This window comes from Dreissena polymorpha, chromosome 13 (assembly GCF_020536995.1).
Source record: "Dreissena polymorpha isolate Duluth1 chromosome 13, UMN_Dpol_1.0, whole genome shotgun sequence".
Lineage (NCBI taxonomy): Eukaryota > Metazoa > Mollusca > Bivalvia > Myida > Dreissenidae > Dreissena > Dreissena polymorpha.
Window position 1 is genome coordinate 23435988 of NC_068367.1, and position 26461 is coordinate 23462448.

The 26461-nt window shown below is 36.7% G+C and overlaps 1 protein-coding gene across 3 annotated transcripts; it reads left to right on the forward strand.

Moving 5' to 3' along the window:
- Positions 1 to 1272: 1272 nt before the first annotated feature.
- Positions 1273 to 23887, forward strand: LOC127856595 (uncharacterized). Of its 3 annotated transcripts, none has more exons than XM_052392893.1 (6): positions 1273 to 1512; positions 3872 to 4129; positions 16977 to 17094; positions 17761 to 17789; positions 20478 to 20621; positions 23275 to 23887. In XM_052392893.1, the coding sequence occupies exons 1-6, from the start codon at positions 1401 to 1403 to the stop codon at positions 23535 to 23537; spliced, it is 924 nt and encodes a 307-aa protein (XP_052248853.1). In that variant the 5' UTR covers positions 1273 to 1400; the 3' UTR covers positions 23538 to 23887. The 3 variants fall into 3 exon arrangements, with proteins under 3 accessions (XP_052248853.1, XP_052248851.1, XP_052248852.1); XM_052392891.1 differs by lacking the exon at positions 23275 to 23887 and adding an exon at positions 18991 to 19908 and having other exon boundaries at positions 20478 to 20597; XM_052392892.1 differs by lacking the exons at positions 1273 to 1512; positions 3872 to 4129; positions 23275 to 23887 and adding exons at positions 6398 to 6661; positions 18991 to 19908 and having other exon boundaries at positions 20478 to 20597.
- Positions 23888 to 26461: the final 2574 nt, after the last annotated feature.

The following is a 26461-nucleotide window of genomic DNA, read 5'->3' on the forward strand; positions in this document are numbered from 1 at the left end:
CACTGATAAATCTGGGACGACACTTTACGCACATGCATTACGCCCCGTTTTCTCAGAACACGACTGCAATAATCAAGAGACTCACGTACACAACCATCGCAAAAATCATGAACAAAACTGGGATCATCGTCTCAATGTAAAAGCACTTTGGGTTGGGGTCAATTTTAAGGATCTTTAAGCGTCACACTTGGTCAAATATTATCCGTTAAACTTTTAAGTGTAGAAAATACTTTATTGAATAAAAATTAAAATTAAATAGCAATCTACAAAAATCGTTCAATTTAATTACTATTTAATTACTCAACGGTTTTATACATACCATCGCATCAGAACTTTCTAACTTTTTGAGGTACGATGACATGAAACCATAACGAGTATAAACTACAGTACATCTCGCCCTTTTTAAATACGCTTAAAGGGATATTATGCTCATCTAACAGTATATGCTATGTTTATAGGTGTCTTTCGCAACCGTTGTTTATTTTTGGTGCTTTCACTTCATATACACTTATATTTGTTAATGCGGCATCAACATACTAAAACTATATACCGAAAAGAGAAAAATAACGCATTTGAATATCAACCGTACTTTCGTTTTGACAAAATGATTCGATGTCAATCTAAATTTAGTTTTAGTGCAGATTCGTTCATACGACACAAAGACACAATTTTGTTTTACGGATCATTTTAATTTCCTGCAACGATATTTATTCATACGACACACGAAAACTAACTCCGATCCTAATAAAAAGACAGTTCCGCTCGGCTTAGAGGACTGGGACAGTCATGTAAAATATCGAATATATTAAATACTTTTTTTTATAAACAACTGGTAGCAAGATGACTTGCAGATAATTGGTCAGTTACCACATTATAACACTTTACTTCACTTTAAGAGACGAAGCATCATACAGTTTTTACATTCAGATCATCGTCTTGCAATCATGGCAGAAGTCGCCATAAGGTTGTTAAAGGCCTAAATGAAATTGCTCGGTTGTGTATGTCTATCCGAAGCCACATAAGATCAAGTCTATAAAGCACTGACCATGAGCATCGTTGGCTGATAAACAATAAAACATATCTAATTACAAACATACGTATGAGCGATTTGACATCAACTATGTCATAAACGTCAGTAAAGAAACACCGTTAGAGCGCAGTCGATTGTTTTTGCGTTATTTTATCTGTTTCAACATTACGTCATAGCGACGTCTGACAGCCAACCGTTCGCCTCGCGAATACTATATCATACAAATAGTGTCCAGACAAGCGGTTGAAACGCGCTGCACGTGTATATTAACAGTAGATGAGCAATTATAAGTTGTCTGAAAGGCACGAACGTATTTTTGCGATAAAAATTATTTGTTCCTATCAGGTTTAATATTGACAGTATTTCAAGGATGTTTATACAGATTGTGTTCATGTTTTTGCTAGGGGTCGTGTGCACCCCTTTCACGAATGCTCAACCGAGTTTCGAAGCGTTTCTTAGAAGCATGGGACACGGTGGAGGAGGTACGTAGATAGTCTTCTGTCAGATAGAAGATCATAATGTGTATACCTCAATGGTCGTTCCGAAAGTAGTGCTTATTTCGTGAGAGTCCAGGGATAAATAAAAACAATGAGCAATCGCATCTTTGCCTGTTGTGGTATTTCCTGTATCATAATTATGTTTGTCTTCATCATTTAAGTACATTTTGTTGGAGACTTCGTTACAATATGAACGTTCATGTGCTACTTGGTTAAAAACAGTTTCATTTTGTGTGTTTTTTCCTGTATCATATGTGTGTCTGCATCATGTTAGTGCATTGCATTGGAGACAAAGTTACAATATGAACGTTCATGTTCTACTTTTGTAAAAAAACAACAACAGTTAAGCAATCCCATATATGGCTTTTGTAGTTATATCATGTGAACTTTGTGCGTACGTTTAGTGTGGATTGGGGCATTTTCATACAAGTAACACGCATATCGTTTCATTGCAATTGTCGGAAGAAAACACATCTATTGTTTACATGTATACAAGTCTTCTATGATTGAACATAAATAAAAGCAAGAAACATGATTTGAAAACAGGCCGCTTCATAGTAGATCTATATAGAAAATTGATTAACTGAAGCACACCTTTGTATCTATTTATGTACGGAATCCGATTGTTGCTATAAAGAATGTAACCCTTCGACCTTTGAGAAAAACGCACGACAATCAAAGCGACGACAATCCGCAATTTATTACGACACGCGACATTGGAATTTTTTATTGTCACATTGTCACGCATATATTTGTCAAGAAAAGATCCATGGAAATTGCGTGTCTTTTAGAATTTCGTCTTTCGTTTTTAATGTCGTTTTTCGTGTCTTGCGTTTTATCGATTGTTGACTGTGGTATTTTGAGGACGATACACGACAATTATATGTTTTGTCTGATTTATGTGAACCGGAAAATCGAACAAAACTCTTAGTTTCAGCATGATATTCACTGATCATCGTATATCCAACTATCGTCTATTCGTAAACAATTCAAACATAGCTCAGTTTTGAAAAATGAATAAGAGTTTTAATTTCAATTGTACACATGTGTATAAAATCGTTTAAAAATAGATATAATTTTCGGTAAATCGTTCTGTTTTTCCAGAAACAACTCTGTGTCGTACGGATGTATGACTCGGTAAATCGTTGTGTTTTTCCAGAAACAACTCTGTGTCGTACGGAAATATGACTCGTACTAATCAATTCGTGGTTTAATTCATACGCAAAAGAACTGAATATAGTCGTTAATTTGCCAATACAAATGATATAAAAAAAGAAATATAAATTTATGTATTATGCCATGATTAGGCCTGTTAAAATAAAATTACATATACGCATGCAAAAGAAATATAAAAAAAACTCGCCAGTTCGGAAAAATAGGGATTTTTGAGACATCATTAACAAAAAAAATCAATATATACACACATCTACTTGGCAAAAGGAATGACGACATGATTTTGTTCTAAACAATATTGAACACATTAAAGCCTTTTCATTTATACTCATGTGACAGACAAAATGAAAAAATACTATACTCCTTTCTCGAGCCTTTAAACAATAAACTTTAGACAAACACTTTATATGGCTTTTGTGATCTTTTTGTCTATTTTAAGCATGGATAACTTCTACAACGATTCATCCACTTTGCCATCAGGACGTCAGTTAAGAAATTACGCGCAATTTCATCTGTCCGTTTGCGCTGAGCATATGACGTTTTTACAATAGGAAGTGTCCATCCCACCACAAATAAATCATTAACGTCATAGACCATAACAACTGTGTTACCTTTTATTGCTTCGACAAGTTACCAAGACCGCTCGATTCTCTTTTTTACACAAATAAAAGAAGAAACTTGCATCATCCCTATCCATTCGAGGCAAAACAACCAAATAAACTGGATGTATGATGGCAGATTTCCATATTATTCTGGCGTGTTGGGGGGTTGAAAAAGGTCGCCAAGACGCCACGATGAAAGAACGACAAATATACCCGCTAGATCGACAAAATGGGCGCCGATCCTACAGTATTGCATGTTCGGAAAGTTTGTCGTTTTGGCAGGTACCCCGGTATATATATAATTCTGGCGGCTAAGCGATCTTCAAACCCGCCAATACGAAATCACGAAAAATATACGTAAAGCGACAAAAAGGGCACCGATGCAACAATTATCACATCCGTCATCTTTTTAGGTTAGGGCAGGTATATGTGTCGTGTTGGCCACTTCTAAACCCTCCAACACGATAAACCGGAAAACGACAACTACACCTACAAGAACAACAAAAATGACGCCACTATAACAATTACGACATGTTTAGCCCATTTTCGTTTTAATTGTCTATTTTCAGGTATGCAATTTCCTAGCAGACCCAGTTTTCCCGAAATGATTGATATGACGTCATCAGCCGGAAGTGGTTCGTGCCCCTATCAGTCACATCCGAATAAGTTAAAATTCAACCAAATGGTGAACAATCGCATGATTACGCAAGACTGCGCACCGGGTACCATGTTCGATCTCAGTAAATGTAGCTGCGTGAATGCTCCTAGCGCAGCGCCGGGAGGTGGACCGCCAGTCGGAGGTGACCCCAGAATGAGCGCCACTGGTGGTAAGAGTCTTAAAACACCGCCTTTAGATTTCTGGGTCCATTATTTTAACAAGTCCAAAGCTACTATATTTTACATTTCTTAAAACTAAGATTTTTATATGTGTAAAATTGTAATATATCGATAAAATATGTTACAATAACACAACATAGGCCAGAAAAATTATGCATTGAAGACAAATTTTATAAAATGCAGCAATGACAAATTAGCGCCCCGAGCCGGTTGTGACGAAGTTATTTCGTACATATTTTCCTACAATGACCGAAGCATTCGTCTTTTTATTTAGTGTTCGTGTGTCGTATGAATAGATATTGTTGCATGAATTTAAAATGAACCGTTAAACTAAATTTAGATTCATATCGTACATGCACGATTTACATGCTGGCGAATTCGACTGTACGGACATTTTCGATTTCAGAATTAAATATCTGGGGTCGTATTCTAGAAGCATCTTAAGTTAAATTTTATTCTTATCCTTAAATAGGGAAAAATTTCTTAAGTGTTTCCTTTCATATTGCAATAGTTTGGCACCAAGATATACATGAAAATAGCATCATTATGTCAATGTTATTTTAGGAATACCATAAAGACACGTGTTTCCTTATTTACCCGGTAGTAAAGAAATACACAACATTGTAATTTTGACCTTAAGTGAAATTATTTAAGAAATGACTTAAGATGTTTATGGAATACCACCCCTGGCTTATTACGCATTTTTCGACACATGTTCTTCTTAAATTTTATTTTAATTTACATTGAAATATATCTTTAATAAGTTTTTTCCACATTTTATAAAAATTAATAAATAATTTGACAAAATCGTATAATCTCGCTTTAAGCATTAGTTTCGATTTTTTTCGGCGTAAGCTGAATAAGCCAGCTTTTCACCCTGACTTGACCTTTGTAAGTGTCCAATAATACTCAAATAAAATTTCCCGCGGCTAGGTACGAATGAATACACTTCATTTATTCCATTGGCCGATTTGAGTATAACACCAGAACATTGGAAACATATCCGCGTCTTTGTAACACTGTTTTACTGCATGAAACAATTTTATCTCTAATGAAAAGGCCCAATAGATAGAACAGTTTTACAATCAATTTTCGACATAAATACAGTTTGTGCGTTCACCTTTTATTTTCAGAGAATTACCAGCGCAAAAGCGTTTAACTAAAGGCTATGTTGTCATATTTAGTACTTACTTGCATTGCATTTCAACCCGCGAGGTTTCGGGTGAATACGCGGTCATTTTGTGAAAGTCAGAGTTTATATACAGTTCATCACCGGAGTTCGCAAAAGGGGTTGCGATCATTGTGTCTTACTGACAATAACGTAGTTACTGTAATGCATTGCATTCCAATCCGCAAGGTATCAAGGTCAGTTTGCGGTCAGTTGCAGAAATCTTTATATAAACGCCGTCTCGTAAACTTTGTGCACTTGAAGTCTGTTTTGATCAGAAAGATACTAAATAAAGATATTCGGCGATATTATTGTGGTATGTCAATCATCGATTTTTAATATGGTTTCAAAATTTGCATGATAAGGACCAATTTTGATAAAATTAATTAGAAATATTTATCCATTTAGACCAGTTTATTAAGCATGACCACAATAATTCGCTATACTATAATTATGCAATTAAATAAGATTCGAGTATTGCCGGCTGACCTATATGCACTCGTTTATTTTTATGTTTCTTGTGTTTTTCTATTCTGTAAATATAGATATCTGAGTAATAATATCACATAAAGCAAAATAAGCCACGAAATCTGGCGCAACACCCCGTAATTGATTTGCTTATGATGTAGCTAACAACTGCGCAGAAAAAAGGCATCCGCTACTTTTTATCTCATAGAGATAACTTTTGATCGTTCATAAACATCGACCACAATCAACGCCGTATATCTTTTTTAAAGATATTTCTTGTTCATCTTAGAAACACATGGAGAACAAATGAGTTCAAAAGGGTATTATATTGATAAATTCCATAATCTAAATAATACCGACGAACGTTTGTAATTCTATTTTTAGTGTGAGCGTTAACTCACACTAATGTTACAGAGCAAGTTTTGCAAATCAGATCTATGCGCTCAACTGCTTAAAGCGAGATTATACGATTTTTTATAAGTGTTAAATTGTAATATATTGATAAAATATGTTACAATAACACAAAATAGGCAAGAAAAATATACATTAAATACAAATTTCATAATATGCAGCAAAGACAAATTAGCGCCCCGAGCCGATTGTGGCGAACATATTTTCCTACAATAACCGAAGCATTCGTCTTTTTATTAGGACCAGAGTTAGTGTTCGTGTGTCGTATGAATATATATCGTTGCAGGAATTTAAAATGAACCGTTAAACTAATTTTAGATTCACATCGTACATGCATGATATACATGCTGGCGAACTCGACTGTACAGCCGTTTTCGATTTCGGAATTAAATATCTGGCTTATTTCGCAATTTTCTATGGAACGCCTCGTCTGTCTCCTGTTGACTATTGATATATCGGAGGTTTCATTGAAACGGTATGGGTTTAAATCATATGAAATGTGTTTATAATAGTATGCTCTGTGCTTGCCATCGTATGCTGTGTGTTTGCGATGGTATGATGTCATTGATGTGGGTTTGTGATGATATGCTGTGTGTTTGTGATGATATGATGTGTGTTTGTGATGATATGCTGTGTGTTTGTCATAGTCTGCTGTGTGTCTGTCATGGTATGTTGTATGTTTGTCATGGCACATTCTATACATAGATGTTGACGTCACTACGTTATTGTCACTAAGACCGTTGTGTACACAATGGTCATGGCATGCTATGTCTTTGTGATGGTACGCTGTGTGGTTGTAATGGTATTCTGTGAGTTTCATTGACATGATGTGGGTTTAAATCAAATGATATGTGTTTATAATAGTATGATGCGTGCTTGCCGTAATATAATGTGCGTATGTGATTGTATGATCTGTGTTTGTCATGGTATGCTAGGTGTTTGTCATGGTATGCTGTCTTTTGTCATGATATGCTAGGTGTCTGGAATGGTATGCTGTGTGTTTGTCATTGTATGCTGTATTTTCGTCATGGTATGCTGTGTGTTGGTCATGGTATGCTGTGTGTTTATCATGGTATGCTGTGTGTTTATCATGGTATGATGTGTGTTTTTTGTACTATCCTGTGGGGTTATCTAACATGATGTCCTTTTCATTCGCTTTGATGTAAGTTGGCGTTATTTTCATTCGGAACACTCGGTATTTGTCAAAGAACTTATGATTTCGTCATACGTATGTCCGTCGGTCCGTGCGTCCGTATTTCCGTATGTCCGTGCGCTGCTCTCTTTGTCTGTTTTTCTTTCTGTCTATCTGTTCGTGTGTCTGTTTGTCTGTGTGTCTGTCTTTCTCTCTGTTCCTCCGTTCGTATTACCGCCCGTGTGTCTGTCCGTCCGTGTGTACTAATTTCATTTTGTCCGTTTGTCCGTGAGTCTCGTCTGTTTGTCTGTCTGTCTGTTTTTGTGTATGTCTTTATGTCTGTCCGTATGCCCATTTGTTCGTGTGTCAGTCCGTGTGTCCTTATTTCCGACTGTCCGTGCATCTGTCTTTCCGTCTGCATGTCGGTCCGTTCGTCCCTGCGTCCGTATATCCGTCTGTCTTTGTTACCGTCCGTCCGTTTGTCGGATATACGGACATAAGGACGGACATACGCACTGACTTACGGAAATCAGGACAGACAGACAGACACACAGACAACCATACACACCGACAGACAGACAGACAGACATGCAGGCTGGCAGAGAGGAAGGCAGACAGACAGAAGACAGACAGAAAGACACACAGACAGACAAACACACAGACAGACACACAGACAGGCATGCATACAGACGGACGGACGGACCGACGAACGGACAGACACACAAACAGATAGACAGAAAACAGACAGACAAACAGGCAGACGCACGAATGGACGGAAATGCGGACATACGGACCGATGGACATTCATATGACGTAACCATTTGATCTTTGACAAGAACCGAGTGTTCCGAATGAAAATAACGCCAACTTACATCATAGCGAATGAAAATGACATCATGTTAGATAAACCCTCAGGATAGTACAACAAACACACAGCATACAATAACAAACACGCAGCATACCATGACAAACACACAGCATACAATGACAAACAAACAGCATACCATGACAAACACCTAGCATACCATGACAAACACACAGCATACAATCACATACACACACCATACTATGGAAAGCACACATCATACTATTATAAGCACATATCATTTGATTTAAACCCACATCATGTCAATGAAACTCACAGCATACCATCACAAACACACAGCGTACTATCACAAACACTTAGCATACCATGACAAACACACAACATACCATGACAGACACACAGCAGACTATGGCAAACACACAGCATATCATCAACAATACACAACATATCATCACAAACACACAGCATACCATCACAAACCCACAGCATACCATAACAAACCCACAGCCAGTCATTGAAATTGAGATTTAAATCTACAAGCAAGTCGGGCTAGAACTATGGGAATTTGAACAAGCCCGAGTCAGATTTTACTGGCCATAACATTTTTGTTAAAAATGCAGATAAACATAACATAAAACATCCAAAGAAGCATTCATTTATTCAATCTTTAAAATACAATACAAATCTCTTATTAATTTCATCCTCATCCAAGTTAGCTTCCTCGTCATCTGAGCCAGCCTCTTTCGGATCCTGAAATAAGTAGAAATTAATTTCACACACGGATATCAATCAAATCACAATTATAAATATATACATAAGGTTTAGGTAAAAAAATAGCAGAAAGTTGTCCCATATATCCACGTGAAAGAGAGAGCAAACCTGAACCACCGGAAAGTATATAAGCAATTAAGTGCCAGGTTATTCTACAAAAAGCCAGTTGACAAATGCGTCAATCACAGTTACCTCAGATTCGCATTCCTCAACGACGTACTTAAATGACAACTGTTCGGCCATTACTCCCTGTGTCCCGAACGCAACGCAAAACATTTATTTTATATAATAGTAATCCGGGAATCACAAAACCATGCGCTTTATGCGCAGTTATCCAATTTTCGGCTGATTGCCCAGCATGTGTGCGCAGTGTGTTAAAACATAAGCGGCTGTTGATTTAAGGGGCTCAAAACTTTGTTTACAAATATTGAAAATGAAAGTGGAACTCGTTTTCTGTTTAATGAATTGTACAAGCACGTCGGGCTTGTAATATTGGTTTTCCTACAAGCCCGAAAGAAAAAATACTAGTTTTTTGCTGTCGGACTAGTGCGAATTTCGATGACTGCACAGCATACTATGGCAAGCACACAGCAAACTATTATAAACACATATAATATGATTTAAACCCACATCATTTCAATGAAACCTCCGATATATCAATAGTCAACAGGAAACAGACGAGGCGTTCCATATTTTTCGACACATGTTCTTCTGAACTTTTATTTTATTTTATATTGAAATATATATACATATATAATAAGTTGTTTACACATTTTATATAAATTCATTAATATTTGACAAAATGGTATATACCCGCTTTAACTACGCTTTGGAAAGACAACCACTGACTGTTTGCAATAAAATTATGCAGACAACAAATGCTAGGAGCGTCTGCTAGAAAAGATAACCACCACATCTGCCTGTTTAATGTTTATAGTTCACCACTGGTACACTGCAGCGAGAGTATATGACTAATAGTGTTTAACAGCTTGTAAGACGACATTGGCCAGTCTAGTGTTTATCATTGAAATCTGTACATGTTGGCTGCTTCAGGGAACGCGGGGCTTAATGCATCTCAAATAAGATTAGCCTGTGTAATGCGCACAAGCTAATCAAGGACGACATTTCTGATTTTATAATGTTTTTCGTTTTAAGAGAGTCTCTGGTACTGGGATGACAACTAATGCATATGCATTAAGCCCTGTTTTCCCAAAATGAAGCTTAAATTATATTTTTTATTAATGATTTGAAAAAAAGCACATCTGGACCTGTGCTTTAAGACACACTCTTTATAAATTTGAATGGGTTGTGTTTATTTAAAACTTGCAATATAAAAAGCTATAACATAATTTTTATTACTGAGTTGCGTCTAAACTTATACAACACATACAGTGCCATCAGCGCTTTGATTATATACATTCCTATTCGGCGTAAACGTTTCGTGTGGTAGTCAATGAATGCAAATAAACTTGGTTCGAGGAAGACATTGATTGAGATGCATGTTTATATTGTTTCGTAGAGAAATTGCTCAGTTTGATATCTTATTTTTGTTTTATTTATTGCATTTCAAACACTGCAGTATTATTTCCTGAAACTGTAGATGAGACAGTCGTAAATCAGTAAACCACAATGGCGAAATATAGATGCTGTACCTAAATGTTGTTCACGGATGTATTTCATGATTAAAAGCACTGTATTTAAATAGCATATTCATCTCACGTTACTCGGTGATTAACCGTTAAAGGGGCCTTTTCACGCTTTGGCAAATTGACACAATTGAAAAAAAAAGTTGTCTCAGATTCGCAAATTTTCGTTTTAGTTATAATATTTGTGAGGAAACAGTAAAATTGAACATTTACCATGCTCTAATATATGCATTATATGCATCTTTTGACGATTTAAAAACCTGAAAATTATAAAGCTTTGCAACGCGAAACGATTGAATAATTTGGAGAGTTCTGTTGTTGTCGTTTAATTTTGTGAAACTACGAGGATTGCTTATATGAAGTATAAAATACGTCCGTCATACGTACTTGGCAGGATGGCCGAGCTGTATAATTCGTTTTTACTCCAGGACTCCAGGTGTCACTGGTTCGAGCCCTGCTGAGGTTTAATTTTTTTTAATTTTTTTTTAAAATTGTATTCTTGATTTTTTACTGGAGCTTCTTAGATCCAATGTTAACATTTATCAATATAAAGCATTTAATGACAAACTTCAGAATATGCCAAAATCTGTGAAAAGGCCCCTTTCAGGAATATGGCGTTACTGTTGTCTAGTTGTTTACTTTCAGTTTAATCCAAACAATTTCGAAAAACTCATATAATTGTTTTAACGAAAGGCTTGCTTTATTGGTGCGTGTTTTTTAATTATAAATTCCGACCATAGACACCGCTCTCCGATATTAAAAAGATAAATAACTCTTAAAATCAAAATTGTTCAAATATGGGAGTAAAAATATCATTATGTGTACCGAAAAGACGAATTTTGAACTTTTAAGCTGGTTGAACCAAACGATCTTTGAAGATTTCTACGAAAGTTAAAAGCCGGAATAACACAACGGTATAAATTATGCCCGAATTGTCTAACTGATCGTTCATTGGCAATAAATAACCCTTAGTCCTGATAATACATTTTAACACGCTTGACGCAGCATGCGTTGTACCATAAATATTCATGATATAATATAGTGAACATGTACTTTTCGTGATATGTACTACGGTAGATAGAGCGTACATCAGTCATGCGGCACTATACATAATGATGTTACTTCTTGACATGCGTTACACGTTATATTATTTGCGGGCATTTATAATTGTGCATTGGTCCCACTTGTTCCATGATTCTGTGGATATCCTGCATGCAGGCATGACAAAACGTGGGTTGCATGGTATACTGTTGAAGCTCCATGAAGAAGGCAAACATATAAGTATAGGAAAAAATGGTGTTCTTAATGTTTAGCGTTTAGTTATTCTAGACAAGTAGTGAAATATACGCTATTTCCGAGTGTTAACATATTCAAACTAACAGGACGTATATGCTCTATTATTTGCATACCAATGAAAGCTAATTATTATGGGCCATTGCTTGTTGGCAAACAATTTTAAATCACTGCAAATGGCAGTAATTTATAACCAAGTGGTGAGCTATAAATATATGTTCATTATTTATAATTATGGGCCATTTTTATTACATTTATTTATTATATTTGGAGCTTTCAACAAATACATAGCAGTGTGTATAATTGGATGCGGATATTGTCAGAGTATTTTGATATTATTTAAGTATACATGTCTTCAAATTAACTCGCAGTCACAAGACTTTGGTTTTTGAACACGCCACTTAAGAAATAGCGGTGGTTTTTTGAATCCATTCAAAACATGATCCATCATTCTGACATTGTGAAGTTATATAAAGTATATTAAACAAGTCAATTTAACTATTCATAAAAGCGTGAAACACAGTATTGTTATGTAGTTATAATGAATGTAAACAATCCAATATAGTTTTTGCATATATACATCTGAATTATGTACTCGTGCTTTTTACACCTACCATTACGGTTTCTAACTGAGATGCATTACGATACTACGTGATGTTAATATCTCAGATCTTGTCAACAAGAAGAAAATTCTCACCAAAGGCTCGCTTACTAACGAAATTCCTGATCTCGTTTAGTAAAATATGGTACAGTATGATATGACAACTCGTGCCAGATCCTATATAAACATAAAATGTGAGTGGTTACACACGAGTCTTGTTCATTATTCATACATGTTTAAAAGCTTATTCAAACATAATCTGTGAAATGTAAATGATGTTTTGAAAAATAAGTCAACATTAAAGTTTAATGTGAAGTATGCACTTTGTTCAAACCAATGTTCAGCGTACACAAAGTTAAAACACGACCTCTTACCTTTGTTTACAACCATGAGGTCAAGCCGTTTCCTTTTTGGGGCAGACTTTCCGTATTGGGAACAATTGGAGCCAACGTTTAAGCTTATTTCTCAAAATTAGCCGCGCTTAATTAATACGCAATTATATGAACGTGAAAGAGCTGGAAAACTGTATGTATACACACTAAAGTTAAACTCAAGGCGATTGTTTTAATTGGACGAAAAGCAGTTAGCGTTCCGTTATCCGTTATTGGCGACCTGACTCTATAGTACGTTCTTAAATATGGTATTGATGACTATAGTATTAATATGAATACATATTATATTTTGACTATTTACTCATAAAAATACAAATTACAGCAACAACAACAACACAACAATCTTGATAGGCTATACAAAATTTTGTTTTGAAACTGTATTCTTTGACGCATATATTTATCGTCCATAACCTTAATGTGAAACTATCTGCTCAATAAAGACTCAATTGCAAAAATACTTGGAACATTATTTCTTCATATCAACGATACTAAAGTGTACAGTATCCTTCCGCATCGATCAAAATAACTATTAATACATCGGTGTCAAAATAGAAGGGCCATGCAAGGTTAATTGAATAAATCACGCAGTTAAAAGACACGATTCGTCATTATCCGAAATAAAAGACGCACGAGTTTCTCTTCCCACGTGTTTGATTTATTGGACTGATTCAGAGCATCTTTGGGTCGTAAATTGAAGGTACTTGTCAAGCGACTTGAGGGTCGAACATGCGAGATGCTCAGATAGTTATGATATTACCACCTGAACGCGTATTTAAAGTTACAATCAATTAAAATTGTGCAAATGTCACGACAGCAAGATGAAGTTAGATTTTGCACCTGTGCTAAACTGTTCTGTAGCTAGTTAAAATACTTAAGTTACAATACACCAATCTCCACAGAGTTGTCGTTTACGGAATACCGTTGAAGATATCGTGGTTACAAATTAAAACCCAAAGGCGACAATGCGCTAGTGCGATAGTACGATGGCGACAATGCGATAATACGATGGCGACAATACGACAACGCGATAGTTCGATGGCGACACTGCGAAAGTCATATCGTACTGTCGCCATCGTATCATCGCATTAAGTCGCCATCGTACTAGATAATACGATGACGACAGTACGATAACGCGATATCGCGTTATCGTACTGTCGTCATCGTATTATCGCATTGTCGCCATCGTACTATCGCACTGTCGCCATCGTATTGTCGCACTGTCGCATTGTCGTCATCGTACTGTCGCATTGTCATCTATCGCATTCCGGTACACATGCGCACATCGTATTTTTTCCTAGATGGAGACACTTTTAAAAATACTGTACAGTTCGGCATACCTTACATCAATACCCATTCTATTACTTAATAAGACTTTGATTTCATTATAACTGTAACCTCTGTCAAAGTACATCTTTAAAAAGTCATCTATTTGTTTCTGCAATAAGAAAAGTTTGTGTACCGGAAGGCGATAGTCGACAATGCGATAGAACGATGGCGACAATGCGATAGTGCGATTATACGATGACGACAGTGCGACAATACGATGGCGACAGTGCGATAGTGCGATGGCGACAATGCGATTATACGATGACGACAGTACTATGACAATCGCATTGTCGCCATCGTACTATCGCGTTGTCACATTGTCGCCATCGTACTATCGCATTGTCGCAATCGTACTATCGCATGATCGCCATCGTACTATCGCAATATCGCATTGTAGCTCTCTGGATTTTAATGTGTAACCACGATGGCCTAACGGTATTCCGTAGTCGTTGCATACTCTCACATACTAGCTCTGCCATCATAAGAAAATCCTACTTGATTTCATTTTCTGTCGTATTAACAAAAAAGTGTATTAGTTTAGGTTCAAAATACAAAATAAATAACCCAAACTAAAAAAGGAAAAATAACAACGGGAAAATTATTGTACCGCGTGGCTCGGCTATCATAACATGCTTGGTTATGAAGGCAAGGATTTGATCCAGCTATGCTGGTTCCAGTCAAATCTCTGCACGGAGGTTGACAATACACCGTACAGGCGTCCATATTATAACGTAGGAAAAATGGCTGTCACCATTTTTTATATTTTTTTTATCATTATTGCCTTGTACTTAATGAGACTTTTCTTAAATGGGTATCACATTAATGCAGGGTTCGGAAGACAAGATGGCATCATTTCAATCAGCTTTTCCTTCTTTAAGGACCCCTGTCTCAACCTCAGCCCAACAAACACAAACAATCTTCCAAGAGAATTCCTTTAAAATGATGCAATCTTTTCAACGTTTCAAGTTCAACTTGTGCAACTTCTTCCCCATTCTCTAGTTCGTCGATATTTTCCCCATGAATCAAGAGAAAAGGCCCTAACAAGGTACCAAGATCGCAATTGTATATACAAAGTTGCCATTCGCTATGCTTACCCCAATAAGGTAGTCGCGTATCCCAAACTCAGCGGACACCACGTGGCGGATAGGGCGATGGCCTCTAAGTGTGGGGTCAGGCTATGAGATAGAAGGTAAGGCAGACCTTCCTGGGTACATAAACAGCTATGGATCAACTGGTGGTGTTTCTGACATAATGTGTGTGGGGAAGGAGTTCAAAGGTTGGAACTTGAAACTACCCCATTCGTTCCTCGACAGTAAGGCAGAGAAACACAGTGCCAACACCATGAACTGGAATGCAGAATGCGAAAAGCACAAAAAGTAAGAATTACAACGTTTCATGCATGTGCACTGCATTAGTATCCGCTTCGTATATGAAACACATCTGCAATGGTTGAATCCTTCATGATGGATCAGAGGGTATCAGAGGTGTTGAAGCGCACGATAAGGGAGGGAGAAGGAAAATCCTGAGCAACAAAATATGCAAGCAAGTGAGAACAAGACTACCAGATAGTTAGCATAATATAGAAATGAATGCCATCAGTTAAAAAGCCACAGTACATCTACCGCCACGTGCCTATACTTACACGGGTAGTCATCTTCCGGCTGCTTACATGGTACATTAGACAAAACCTCCACATACACAAAAGATTTAACATAGTGCTGACCCCAAATGCCCCTGTGTATAAGCCGACAAAACTTATGAACACATCCTCCATGAATTCAGGGACAACCAGCTACTGAACAGCTGGCTGGACCCAGTAGAATCTCTACGGACGGGTGCAGGCTCTTTAAAAGACCACCCGTTTCATCCTTGCCTTCAGACTACAAAGTCAAGCGGTGATCGAGAAGAATATACAGCTGTTCTTTCAACTGCCTTGCTGTTATTCGTTGTGATGTGTAGCGAATACTACATGGCTAAGTTGTTCCAAGAAGTTGAGGAGCACTAAATTATTGTGGAATGTTTTCTCCCACGACCAGGACAAGGGAAATACGATGTCACACAAAAAAACAAAGCGATACTTACAACCCACCGTTATGTAATACCAAGTATAAACTTCTATCCATCAACAACAAGTTAAAATAAGTTATTGAATACTTCTATTTAATTGTATTTTTTTATTTACACAAAACACGTGGAAAATACATTAACAGTTTCGAGAAGACGCGCATGAATTCATCGTTAGATGAAAATCATTCAAAACAGTTTTTCATATTTTTGCGAATTTATACATAAGATATAAATAATATAGTTTCAAATAGAAAATTAAGATCTTTAAAAGAACCTCGGAACAATTGACGATACTAAAAACATGAAAGTAGTCCGTTGTCCCTTTCGTATATCGGAGCGTTTATCAGGCTAAGAAATATGGCTTTCTTTTCCGGTGAACAGTATTTTATACCGAAAAAATCTCATAATTTAATTTAAAATAACTGCATCTGCAGGTAGATAACACTACTACATGTAACTGTACCTGCAGGTAGATAACACTAATACATGTAAAGATAAATATAACTGCACCTGCAGGTAGATAACACTACTACATGTAACGATAAAAATAACTGCATCTGCAGGTAGATAACACTACTACATTTACGGATATACAGTTACGCGTTATAAAATGTAGATATTTTGGGAGTCCGTTATGATTACAATGCTATATGTTGCTAGTTCATGCAATATATAAATGATTGTCGTAAAACAAACTGCTTTGCTATGCGATTTTTGGATTCATAATCGCTTTCAGATCCTAACTTCTCCCAGATGATGAGCATGTTGCAGTCGTTAGGTGGAGGCTCCGGAACGCCATTTCCATCCTCCATGGATATACAGCCTCCTCAGATGTCGGTCCCTTTTAACCCCATGTACGTTATAATAAGAGTTCTTTATATTATCTCAGTCCACAAAGGCTAATCAGGGACGACACTTTCCGTCTTAACTGGATTTTGATAAGAAGAGACTTTCTTTAAAAAAAAAAAAATATCATTAAAGCTGAAAGTGTCGTCCCTGATTAGCCTGTGCGGACTGCACAGGCTAATCTTGGACGACACTTTACGCACATACATTTTCACAGAGCTCGGCCTAATTATATGTGTGACAGTTATGTTTGCAACATTAGTCATTTATATGTAAAACATTTGTGTGGATGATGTACGTCTCATATAACTACGATAACTACTAGTGTCATATAAGTGTGTCCTATATATTATTACTGTTATAAAAAAACTCTTATTTACTTCTGTTAATGATACTATCTACCGGTAATTTGTAAACATAATTTCATAAATTAAATAAACGAGTGTCGAGACCGGCGTGTAAGTGTGAGGATCAAAAAATCATATTATATCATTGCGAAAAAATGGAAGCGATCACAACATTCTAAAACTGCTTAACTTGTATTGTTTGAAGAAAAATATGAAATGCTTTTTCGCCTACAATTTAAATATATTTTTCGCAGATGTGAACACAATAATTTTTGAAAAATATTTTTCAAGAGACCTTCGTGACCTTGATGCTTCCTGTATTTTCAGGCAAATGCCAGGACTTGCCATGCCTAGAGGTAAGCCACTAAATTATTGTATTGATTTATATGCTTGCTTGCACGTGTAGTTGTTCGTATTGATATTTACTTGTCTTTTTTGCATGGGTCCTTTTTTACTCAGTTGAATTAGAAATGTTTTGATAAATATACTTATTTGTATCGATGTAGACTACATGTAGTATAGTTCAACATAGCGCGTCTTGATCGTGCGCTCTCACTTATTTCCATACTTAATGAATAATCAATAAACTGACACTAACAATAACCGGATCATCCATTCAATATTTAATACCAGCATGGTTCAAATCATATTTGGAAACAACTTTTCTGAAATTTCAAAGATAATGGAAACGTAAGTTTCGGTTGGTCTTATTATGAAAACAACATTTGAATATCCCCTTTAAATATAATAAAATAGGATAGTTTCGATAAATCATATTATACATTTACATCTTGTTACAGCTGGCGAAATTGATATTTGACGGACATATGGTCTCAGTGATTTAGTTCAACAAGTATGTCAGGGCAAATAACTGATTTTTTTTAATCTAAAACCTTAAATACTCAACTTATTCAACTGTTATAAGTTGCACGAACAATTTTTTTTTAAAATTCATTGTTCGATATGCACTACATTAAAATATGCTCAGAATAATTCAGTTTCTTTTTTTTGTCATTTAATATATTCCGAAAGGGAATGTTAGGGAAGAACCCTCGTAAAATAGTAATCGCTCCAATCGTACATCTTTATGAATAGGGATTTAACTTTTGCATATCATTTTAATAATAAATTTGGTTGAAAACAAAATCCAAATAATTAGTTTCTTTAAGTAATTATTATATTTCAAATTTAGGAACATGTCTCAAATCGTCGCAAATAACGTCGTAATTCAAGGTAAACGTCCCAAGTTCAGTGCAACGTAGTTCGTTTAGTGTAGTGTAGATTAAGCATGTTCATATTTTGCGATTTGTGGAGACAATGGGTTTAATGTGCGTGCAAAAAGGTCGACTCTTTCCGCTTGTATGGCGTATCCGGATTCATTTAAGTCTGTACTATATACATTATAGATATAATCTAATACAGACAGAACTTGCCGTCCCGTTTTTTTTATATATAAAAATGATCTTAGAGAACGGCCCACGTGCATTAAATCTGGTCTGTCCACAAGACAACTCATATGTAGACACTTGTTTGCTACTAATTCAACTTCTTCGTAAGGCCTCACACTGGATATTGGCACAAGTTCCGCAGACCAAACATTAGCCAACCCAATCCAGTACAAACCGATGCCGGCCGGGACAAAAGCTAACTCCCTAGTTGATCCCGCCCTCCTACCTGACGTCATCCCGCCGGAAGTGATGCTGCTGCTTCAACAGGCACAGGTCGCCAAATCGAGAGAGATCGGAAAAACCAATGGGCGATTCCTTACCTCAAAAGTCGCTGTTACAACTACCACTCCATCGTCGATGGGTAACCAGGATCGAGTGAACCAGGTTCATGAGCAATCATTAACCGGTCAGCTGCCACCAGCAGTGCTTCAGATGCTCCAACAGGCGTCTTCTCCAACCGCCCATGGATCGGCTCGAAACAAAGAAACTAGCGGTGATAGTCCGGTGTTACCACAGTCTGTGTTAAAACACTTGAACGATATATCGCCAGCATCGTTTAACCAGGCACTTGCACCACATGAGTCTGGCGGAAGTGGAATTCCTTCGCATATATTGACAATGATGAATCAGTCATTATCACAGCCAGAATTAAAAGTTCCACGTCCGCTCCCTACCTCACGACCAAGCGCTACAGCTACGCCACGTCCAACCGAAAATTCGTTGACGCCAACCCAGCACCCAACATCGCAGGCTTCTGACGGAAGTGGAATTCATTCGCATATATTGGCTATGATGAAGCAGTCATTCGCACAACCGGAATCGAGAGTTCCGCATCTGCTCCCTACCCCACGACCAAGCGCTCCAGTCACGCCCCGCCAAACCGGAAATGCGATGACGTCAGTGGATTTTTCAGCGGACGGGAACCCAATGGCAGTTTTGCTTGCACAACTTCAGCGACAAATATTCGGCGGAATGAACTTAAATCCAAATTCTAAAAGTACATCTGACCCTTTTGCGTCATTCATTTGTAAGTATTAAGAGACCCTTTTGCGTCATTCATTTGTAAGTATTAAGATCAAAATCACACGGCTGAAGATATGTTAATAATCAGTGTATTTTGCCCGAATGAATGAAAGAATAATATAATTAGAAAAGCATGTTAGTTTCAGCATTCTTATTATAGAAAACTGACGAAGTATGCAGTAAAACATATTTTTTTTATTAGTTTTGATTTTTATAAGATATAATTACATGTTTTATGAAGTTATTATAGAGACGCTTGTTCACTACAAAACAACCATATGTTCTAGTTAAACAATGCATATTCGCATATATAGAGTTTGCTTTAAAGACCGATATAGTTTGCTTAAGTCTTTCGTTCTTGCTTCGTAACACGACGCAACATAAAAAAAATTAAGTCCATTTATTAAAAATAAATGAAATAGAAAGACTATTGAAGCGAAATATATCAGGAAATAGTAAGTATTGCTCAGTGTAAAATATCGGTCTAATCAAATACTGAAAATATATAATATTTTAAAGAGCTTTTCCCAAAACAAAGTTAATTTCGTTTTTTCATTTTTATTTAATTATCAGAGCGCACACAGTCGTCTATTTCACCGCCTGCAGCCTCTTCCGTTGGTGGACCGGATATGGCGGCCTTGATGTCGCTGCTCGGTGGCGGCGGTTCCAGTTCGCCAAATGGCGGCGGAAATGACATGTTTAATGCCTTAATGGCAGGTTAGTACAGTCCGTCCTTCATTTCAAAGATAATATTTAAGAGTTGCCAGAATTGAAGCCACAGGTGAGGCATTCATACTACTTATTTAAAGTATCTAAATATAATTTGTATAATTATTTTACCCAGATAATTTTAATACATTTGTCTATGCATGAAAGCAGTCGACAACGAAAGACTTCATCGAACATTAAAAAATGGGTTTCACCAAAGATTTAAAAAATCATGTAATAATGAAACAAATGCGTTAAATGCAAGTTCATCGAGACTACCATTTTGTTCCTTTTTGTAACGTTGTACGAAATTGCAGAATTCAGTTTTGAACAGCTCGTCGGTATATATATCTGGCTTTAACACACTGAATAGTGATTAGTTGAACACATGACAAAAATACAAATTCCTTGGTAAGAACGCTCCATCGTTAGTTTTTTAGTGTGAGCGTTACAGAGCAAATTTTGCAAATCAGTATGCGCTTAACTGCTTAACTACGCTATGGAAAGACAATTGACATGACGCCTTATCAGTGATCGCTCCGCCCACTTAATCACGTGGCTCAGCGGGAAGAAAACCTAGACAAGCGAACACTTAAATGGCTTCTTTGCCTATAGACTGCATGTAGATTTACGAGTGCATGTAGAATTACGAGATATTTCGGATGATTTTATGGACTTGTTTTACACCGTATTACACTTGTAAAGGGGATGATGCCATTTCGTTATTCTGCAAATGCAAAAAATATACGATTAAAGAGAACATCAGCTATTTATAACGGGTAAATCGGTACATTAAACACGCTCTCAAACGCTTGCGCGCTTACCGAAATCGAACCCGTTATTATGTGTAATGGTGGTATTTGCAATAAATTAACACTTCACCGGTATTTACCCGTGTTATTAACAAAATTATTACCGAAACATTCCCCCCTACCCGTGTATTTGACACGAAATAGCGCTTTATAACTGGGAATTCGGTGAAGTTTTACGCGCTTTAATTTCTGACGCCGGGTGGGTACCTCAATCCCAGATGTTATTGCGTATAAAAGTGATATTAATCATATTAAACATTGCTTATGGGACATTTATCAATCACTATAATTTAAAGCGCAAAAACAACACAGTAAGTTTGGACATTGTCTGATATAAAATGAGCGTTGTACGAAATGGAATACGGTCAGGCTATTATAAATTAATAAGGCTACCAATATCAGACGCTCGCGCAGGTACCGACTTCCCCGAAGTTACCGCATTTATTGTTTAACTAATATCAGTAATAATAACTCTTTTACAATAGCATTTATCGATACGTCTTTATTAAAATAATAACAAAATGGTTTTCACTTGTTTCTGACACACACAGAAACGCGATTTTTAACGGGGATTTCGTAAAGTTACACGAATTGGGTACCAAAATTCTCAATTATTTTACACGTGTTTTTTTATAATTTGAATGGCTTGTGTTCATTTAAAAATTGCAATATAAAAAGCTATAACATAATTTTTAAAACTGAGTTGCGTCTAAACTTATACAACAGCGAACACCAACAGTACCTTCAGCGCTTTGATTATCTTTGATTTCACATGGTTTACCATGTCTAATGTACAAATACAGTTTTCTCAACATCGTTTAATAAACCTCAAAATGCAGCAAAGTGATATACAATTCTCATTTATTTGCAATATAATTCGCCATAGCTTATCTATATTTAAACTATTTCACTTCCTAGCTGTTGCGAATCGATTTACTTAGTATTTATCAGCCAGGCAGTCATCCATGTGGTTCATAATCCACTTTCATTCGTACTTCCACTAGTTGTTTAAATGGTCGTTAAACGCGAAAAAAATATTTATAAACTTAACAATGGCTAGGCAACGGATCACGTTTCAAATACGAAGCTTTGGTGACACGTTGTTCTGGGTGTGGTGGGGATTCTGGGACGAAAACAATCAAACCCAAGTACAAAATACTAGTATTTATTAGGATAAACACATACCTGTTATGAAACTGCATTTAAGATGTTTAAAACCACATGCATTAATTCAAAGTTTTGTACCTAATGGCTGTAGCGGGATATACCAGTGAAGTTTTCAAAAACAACATGCAGTCATTCAACCCAAGAAACGGACTCAAGATCTCTAATCAGCTTTCTAATCAGTCATCGAAATGAAATAAAAAGGTTGAAACGAAATGCCCCGAATTCTTTCAAATATTTTAATTCTTTATCACAATAACACGGAAACGTGCCAATCATGTTTTTTTCTCTAGAATAAACGCATAAACATTAATTGATCGTGTGGTTTGCGCTATCTGGTTGTGGTTACATGGGAAAATGTGATGGGACATTAAAACACTTCAACTTCTGTTTGTTTTCCGGAAAACACATTAAAAAGATTAATTAAATATGTGATTTATATTATTGTAAACCGCACTAAGAGTTATTTTCAGTAAAAACAAATTGATTTTAGTAACTATCAGGCACGTATTTTTTTGGCGAAGATGCGTTACGCTGTCAAAATTATGAAATATCTATACTCGGCAGAAAAGTAAGCTTTGGACAAAGACAAATGTTGTTATTGTCGTGCTATTATTTCCAAAATTCAAAGCAAGCCACATAATTATACATGAATCATTATAAACTTAACTTCGCTTTATCCACAGGAAGTAGCGGAGGCATGCCAGGTGCCTTTCCCGGCGGACCTATGAACCTCCCCGGTGTAACAGGAACTATGGCGGGCCCGGCCCCAATAGACATGACATCATTCTTCAATGAACAGGGGCAGATGGGCGCCGGGGGCGGACTAGCGGGACTTGCGAATATCAACTATGTACGGATGCAAGACCTGGATCGGAGGGGCGTTATCGACCTTAGCGACTTGACACCTGCCGGTTTAGCGGCCGCAAATGCGCATTTTTCAGGATGACGTCATTATTAAAAACCGTTCGTTATGTCGTCGAAATAAAATCCGGGGACAAGCTACACATAGAGTTTCTTGTTTGAACATCTCTAAATATGTGAATCTGACGCGCTTTTTATATGTCAGTAAACGCACACCTCATCGTGATTTTTTCTAATTGTGTATTTTGTGTTACAGTGAACGGTATTTCAAATGGATTATGCGTAATACCGCATGATCTAGCCATCCTTAAATTTATGGAACACAAGTTTTGGTTAAATGTTTTTCCCCCGAAAGATTGTATATTTTGTCCAAAATACACTTACACTTGCTCTTTACTGTTTTGTATATTCACTTAATAAATTACAGAGATTGTTAAACAACTCTTGGGTTTTTGTTCTGCGACATGCCTGTTCTTATGTGACAGTCACTTATTCAGTAGACGTTATAAATGCGACAATGCAAACTTTTTCTCAATATGCACGTACATTGACGCGGTGAAGGCTGTACAAAACACTTGGACCGGTGATCACAAAGCTTCTCATAAGTCTTCTGCGTCTTAGGCTAAACTCGTGTCATACTTATGTTTTATTATCTGTTCTTTTCTAAACTTTGCGATACGACACGTCTGCATGCGTTCATGATATTAATCATGGCTTACACATTTACGGCATAATTAAGGAAGAAAACTTGTTTCCCAATTTAATAACAAATACCAGCCAATATCACTGATGGTGTTTGTGATCATTATTATTTAATCGAGTCTTCGCTTTATACTTTCATTTTACAGTCCAATTACTAGTATGTGCTAATTTAACAAGACCTGTGATGAATCCCCCCCCCACACACAAATACGTCATCCCGTCATATCAATATTGACCAGTTATATTTGATACAGGTAGCAAGCAACAACATGGATAACTGCGTCTTTACGTTTGTTATAGATGAATTGTGATTGGCTTTGACGTACATAGATTTGATAATGCAACCTTGTGTTTTAACGGTGTTTACCAATAAAATATATACTCATGATTGGACATCTCATTCCTCGGCGATTGATTTGTGGTCATTCTACCAGAAAGGTGGGGTTTCCTCCGGATGTTCCGGTTTCCCCTTACAGCACAGAACCACATTCACATTAAATATCTTTAGTAGAAAAACTAAAAAGCTAGTAATTGCAGCCCCGTTTCAAATTCGCCCAAATCCTTGATGCACGTAGGTTAATAGGGCTCCATTGGTCATTGTTGGCTCGTGTACTACTTACATGTACCCCGGGTACTCTTAAGTATACTTGCATGTATCCCGGGTACGGTAAATATACTTAAACGTACCCGGTAGATATTAGACTGTACCGGATTTGTAATCACGCCCAAAATCCGATGTCGTAAAACGCGCTACCGATTACCGTTAAACGATATTGTTGATCTTAAACAAAATTCTCTTTTAAATAAAACTGCAGCAACATGCTTTTTGAGTTTGATACTATAGGGGCCATTTAACAAAAAATTGACATAAATGGGAACATTATTTAAAAAAATAATAGCCGACAACGACCGATTAAGCGTTAAAATTCCCGGGTACGTTTTAGTATGATTACCGCACCCGGGGTACATGTAAGTACACTTAAGAGTACCCGGGGTAGATGTAAGTAGTACCCGAGCCGACAATGACCAATCGAGCGTTAATAGGGTAAGGGTGCTGGTACATAGGAATGGTTCCTACATAACGCAGCCTCAGGCGCGCAACCTCATAAACCTCGAAATACACACGTACACACTCCCAGTCCATGACTGACAGACGGGTATTTACTGGTCATTTGTTTGATGAACTGGTGAATATGTTTTAAACAGAATCTTTTCACAAATGTTGGCATTGTATTGAAGTTTGTAATTTAAAGCTTTATATTGATAAATGTAAACACTGGATCGAAAAATTTCCAGTAATATAATATAACAACTGGGCTCGATCCATTGACACCGAAGTAAAAGTCTAATGCCATGACCACTCGGCAATCCGTGATGGAGTTTATACTTTATATAAGCAATCCTCGTGGTGCAACAAAATATAACGACAACAACAGAACTCTCAAAATAATTCAATCGTTTCGCGTTGCAATGCTTTATAATTTTCAGGATTATAAATCGTCAAATGATGCCTATAATGGATATTTAAGAGCATGGCAAGTTGTTTGTATAGGTCCCTGGGTAAATATTCAGTATTACTGTTTCCTTACAAATTTCATAACTACAACGAAAATTTCCGAACCTGAAACTTTTTTTTACATATGTCAATTTAACAAAACGTGAAAAGGTCTCTTTAGTGCCTCAGACAGGTGTTTGCTATTATAGCTTGCCAATGTAAACAGGACACTGACCTTGTAGTATGAAAATTTAATTATATATTTTATTATACCAACGTGTTATACATGTATAATAGTATATTCGTTTCCGTACTGAAATAGAACAAAACGTGCCCAGGTCAAACCTCGGTCCACACATTGGCTTTAGCATATAAAAACTAACTGCATGATCTAATATTCATCTATTGCTGATTACCCCCCCCCCCCCCCCCGGTCACATATTGACCTTAGGATATAAAAACTTACTGCATGACCTAATATTCATCTATTGCTGATTTTTTTCCCAAACAATTCTTATTTTGTTACATTATATTACGTTTAATATGACGATAGTCAACTGTTATATACAAAAGCGCCACAGATTTACGAAACGTATCTAAAACATGAGTTATTTCCTTGGCCTTAGCAAGAGTGACAAACTGTCGCACGTGCCTGGCCGACAGTATACAAATCAAATGTCGCGTTTTTACTAAATGGTGGCACTGACTCATCCGTTTTTTATGCTTAAAAATTCAAGACAACCGTCGCATGATGAATTCAAGAAACTGAATCGGAATGACCTTCACTGTGGCAAAAAAGAAGATCCATAAGA

Coding starts and splice junctions, on each gene's coding strand:
- LOC127856595 (XM_052392891.1), top strand. CDS start 1,401: ATGTTTATACAGATTGTGTTCATGTTTTTGCTAGGGGTCGTGTGCACC. Junction 1,513..3,871: donor CATGGGACACGGTGGAGGAG/GTACGTAGATAG, acceptor GTCTATTTTCAG/GTATGCAATTTCCTAGCAGA. Junction 17,095..17,760: donor TCGGTCCCTTTTAACCCCAT/GTACGTTATAAT, acceptor CTGTATTTTCAG/GCAAATGCCAGGACTTGCCA.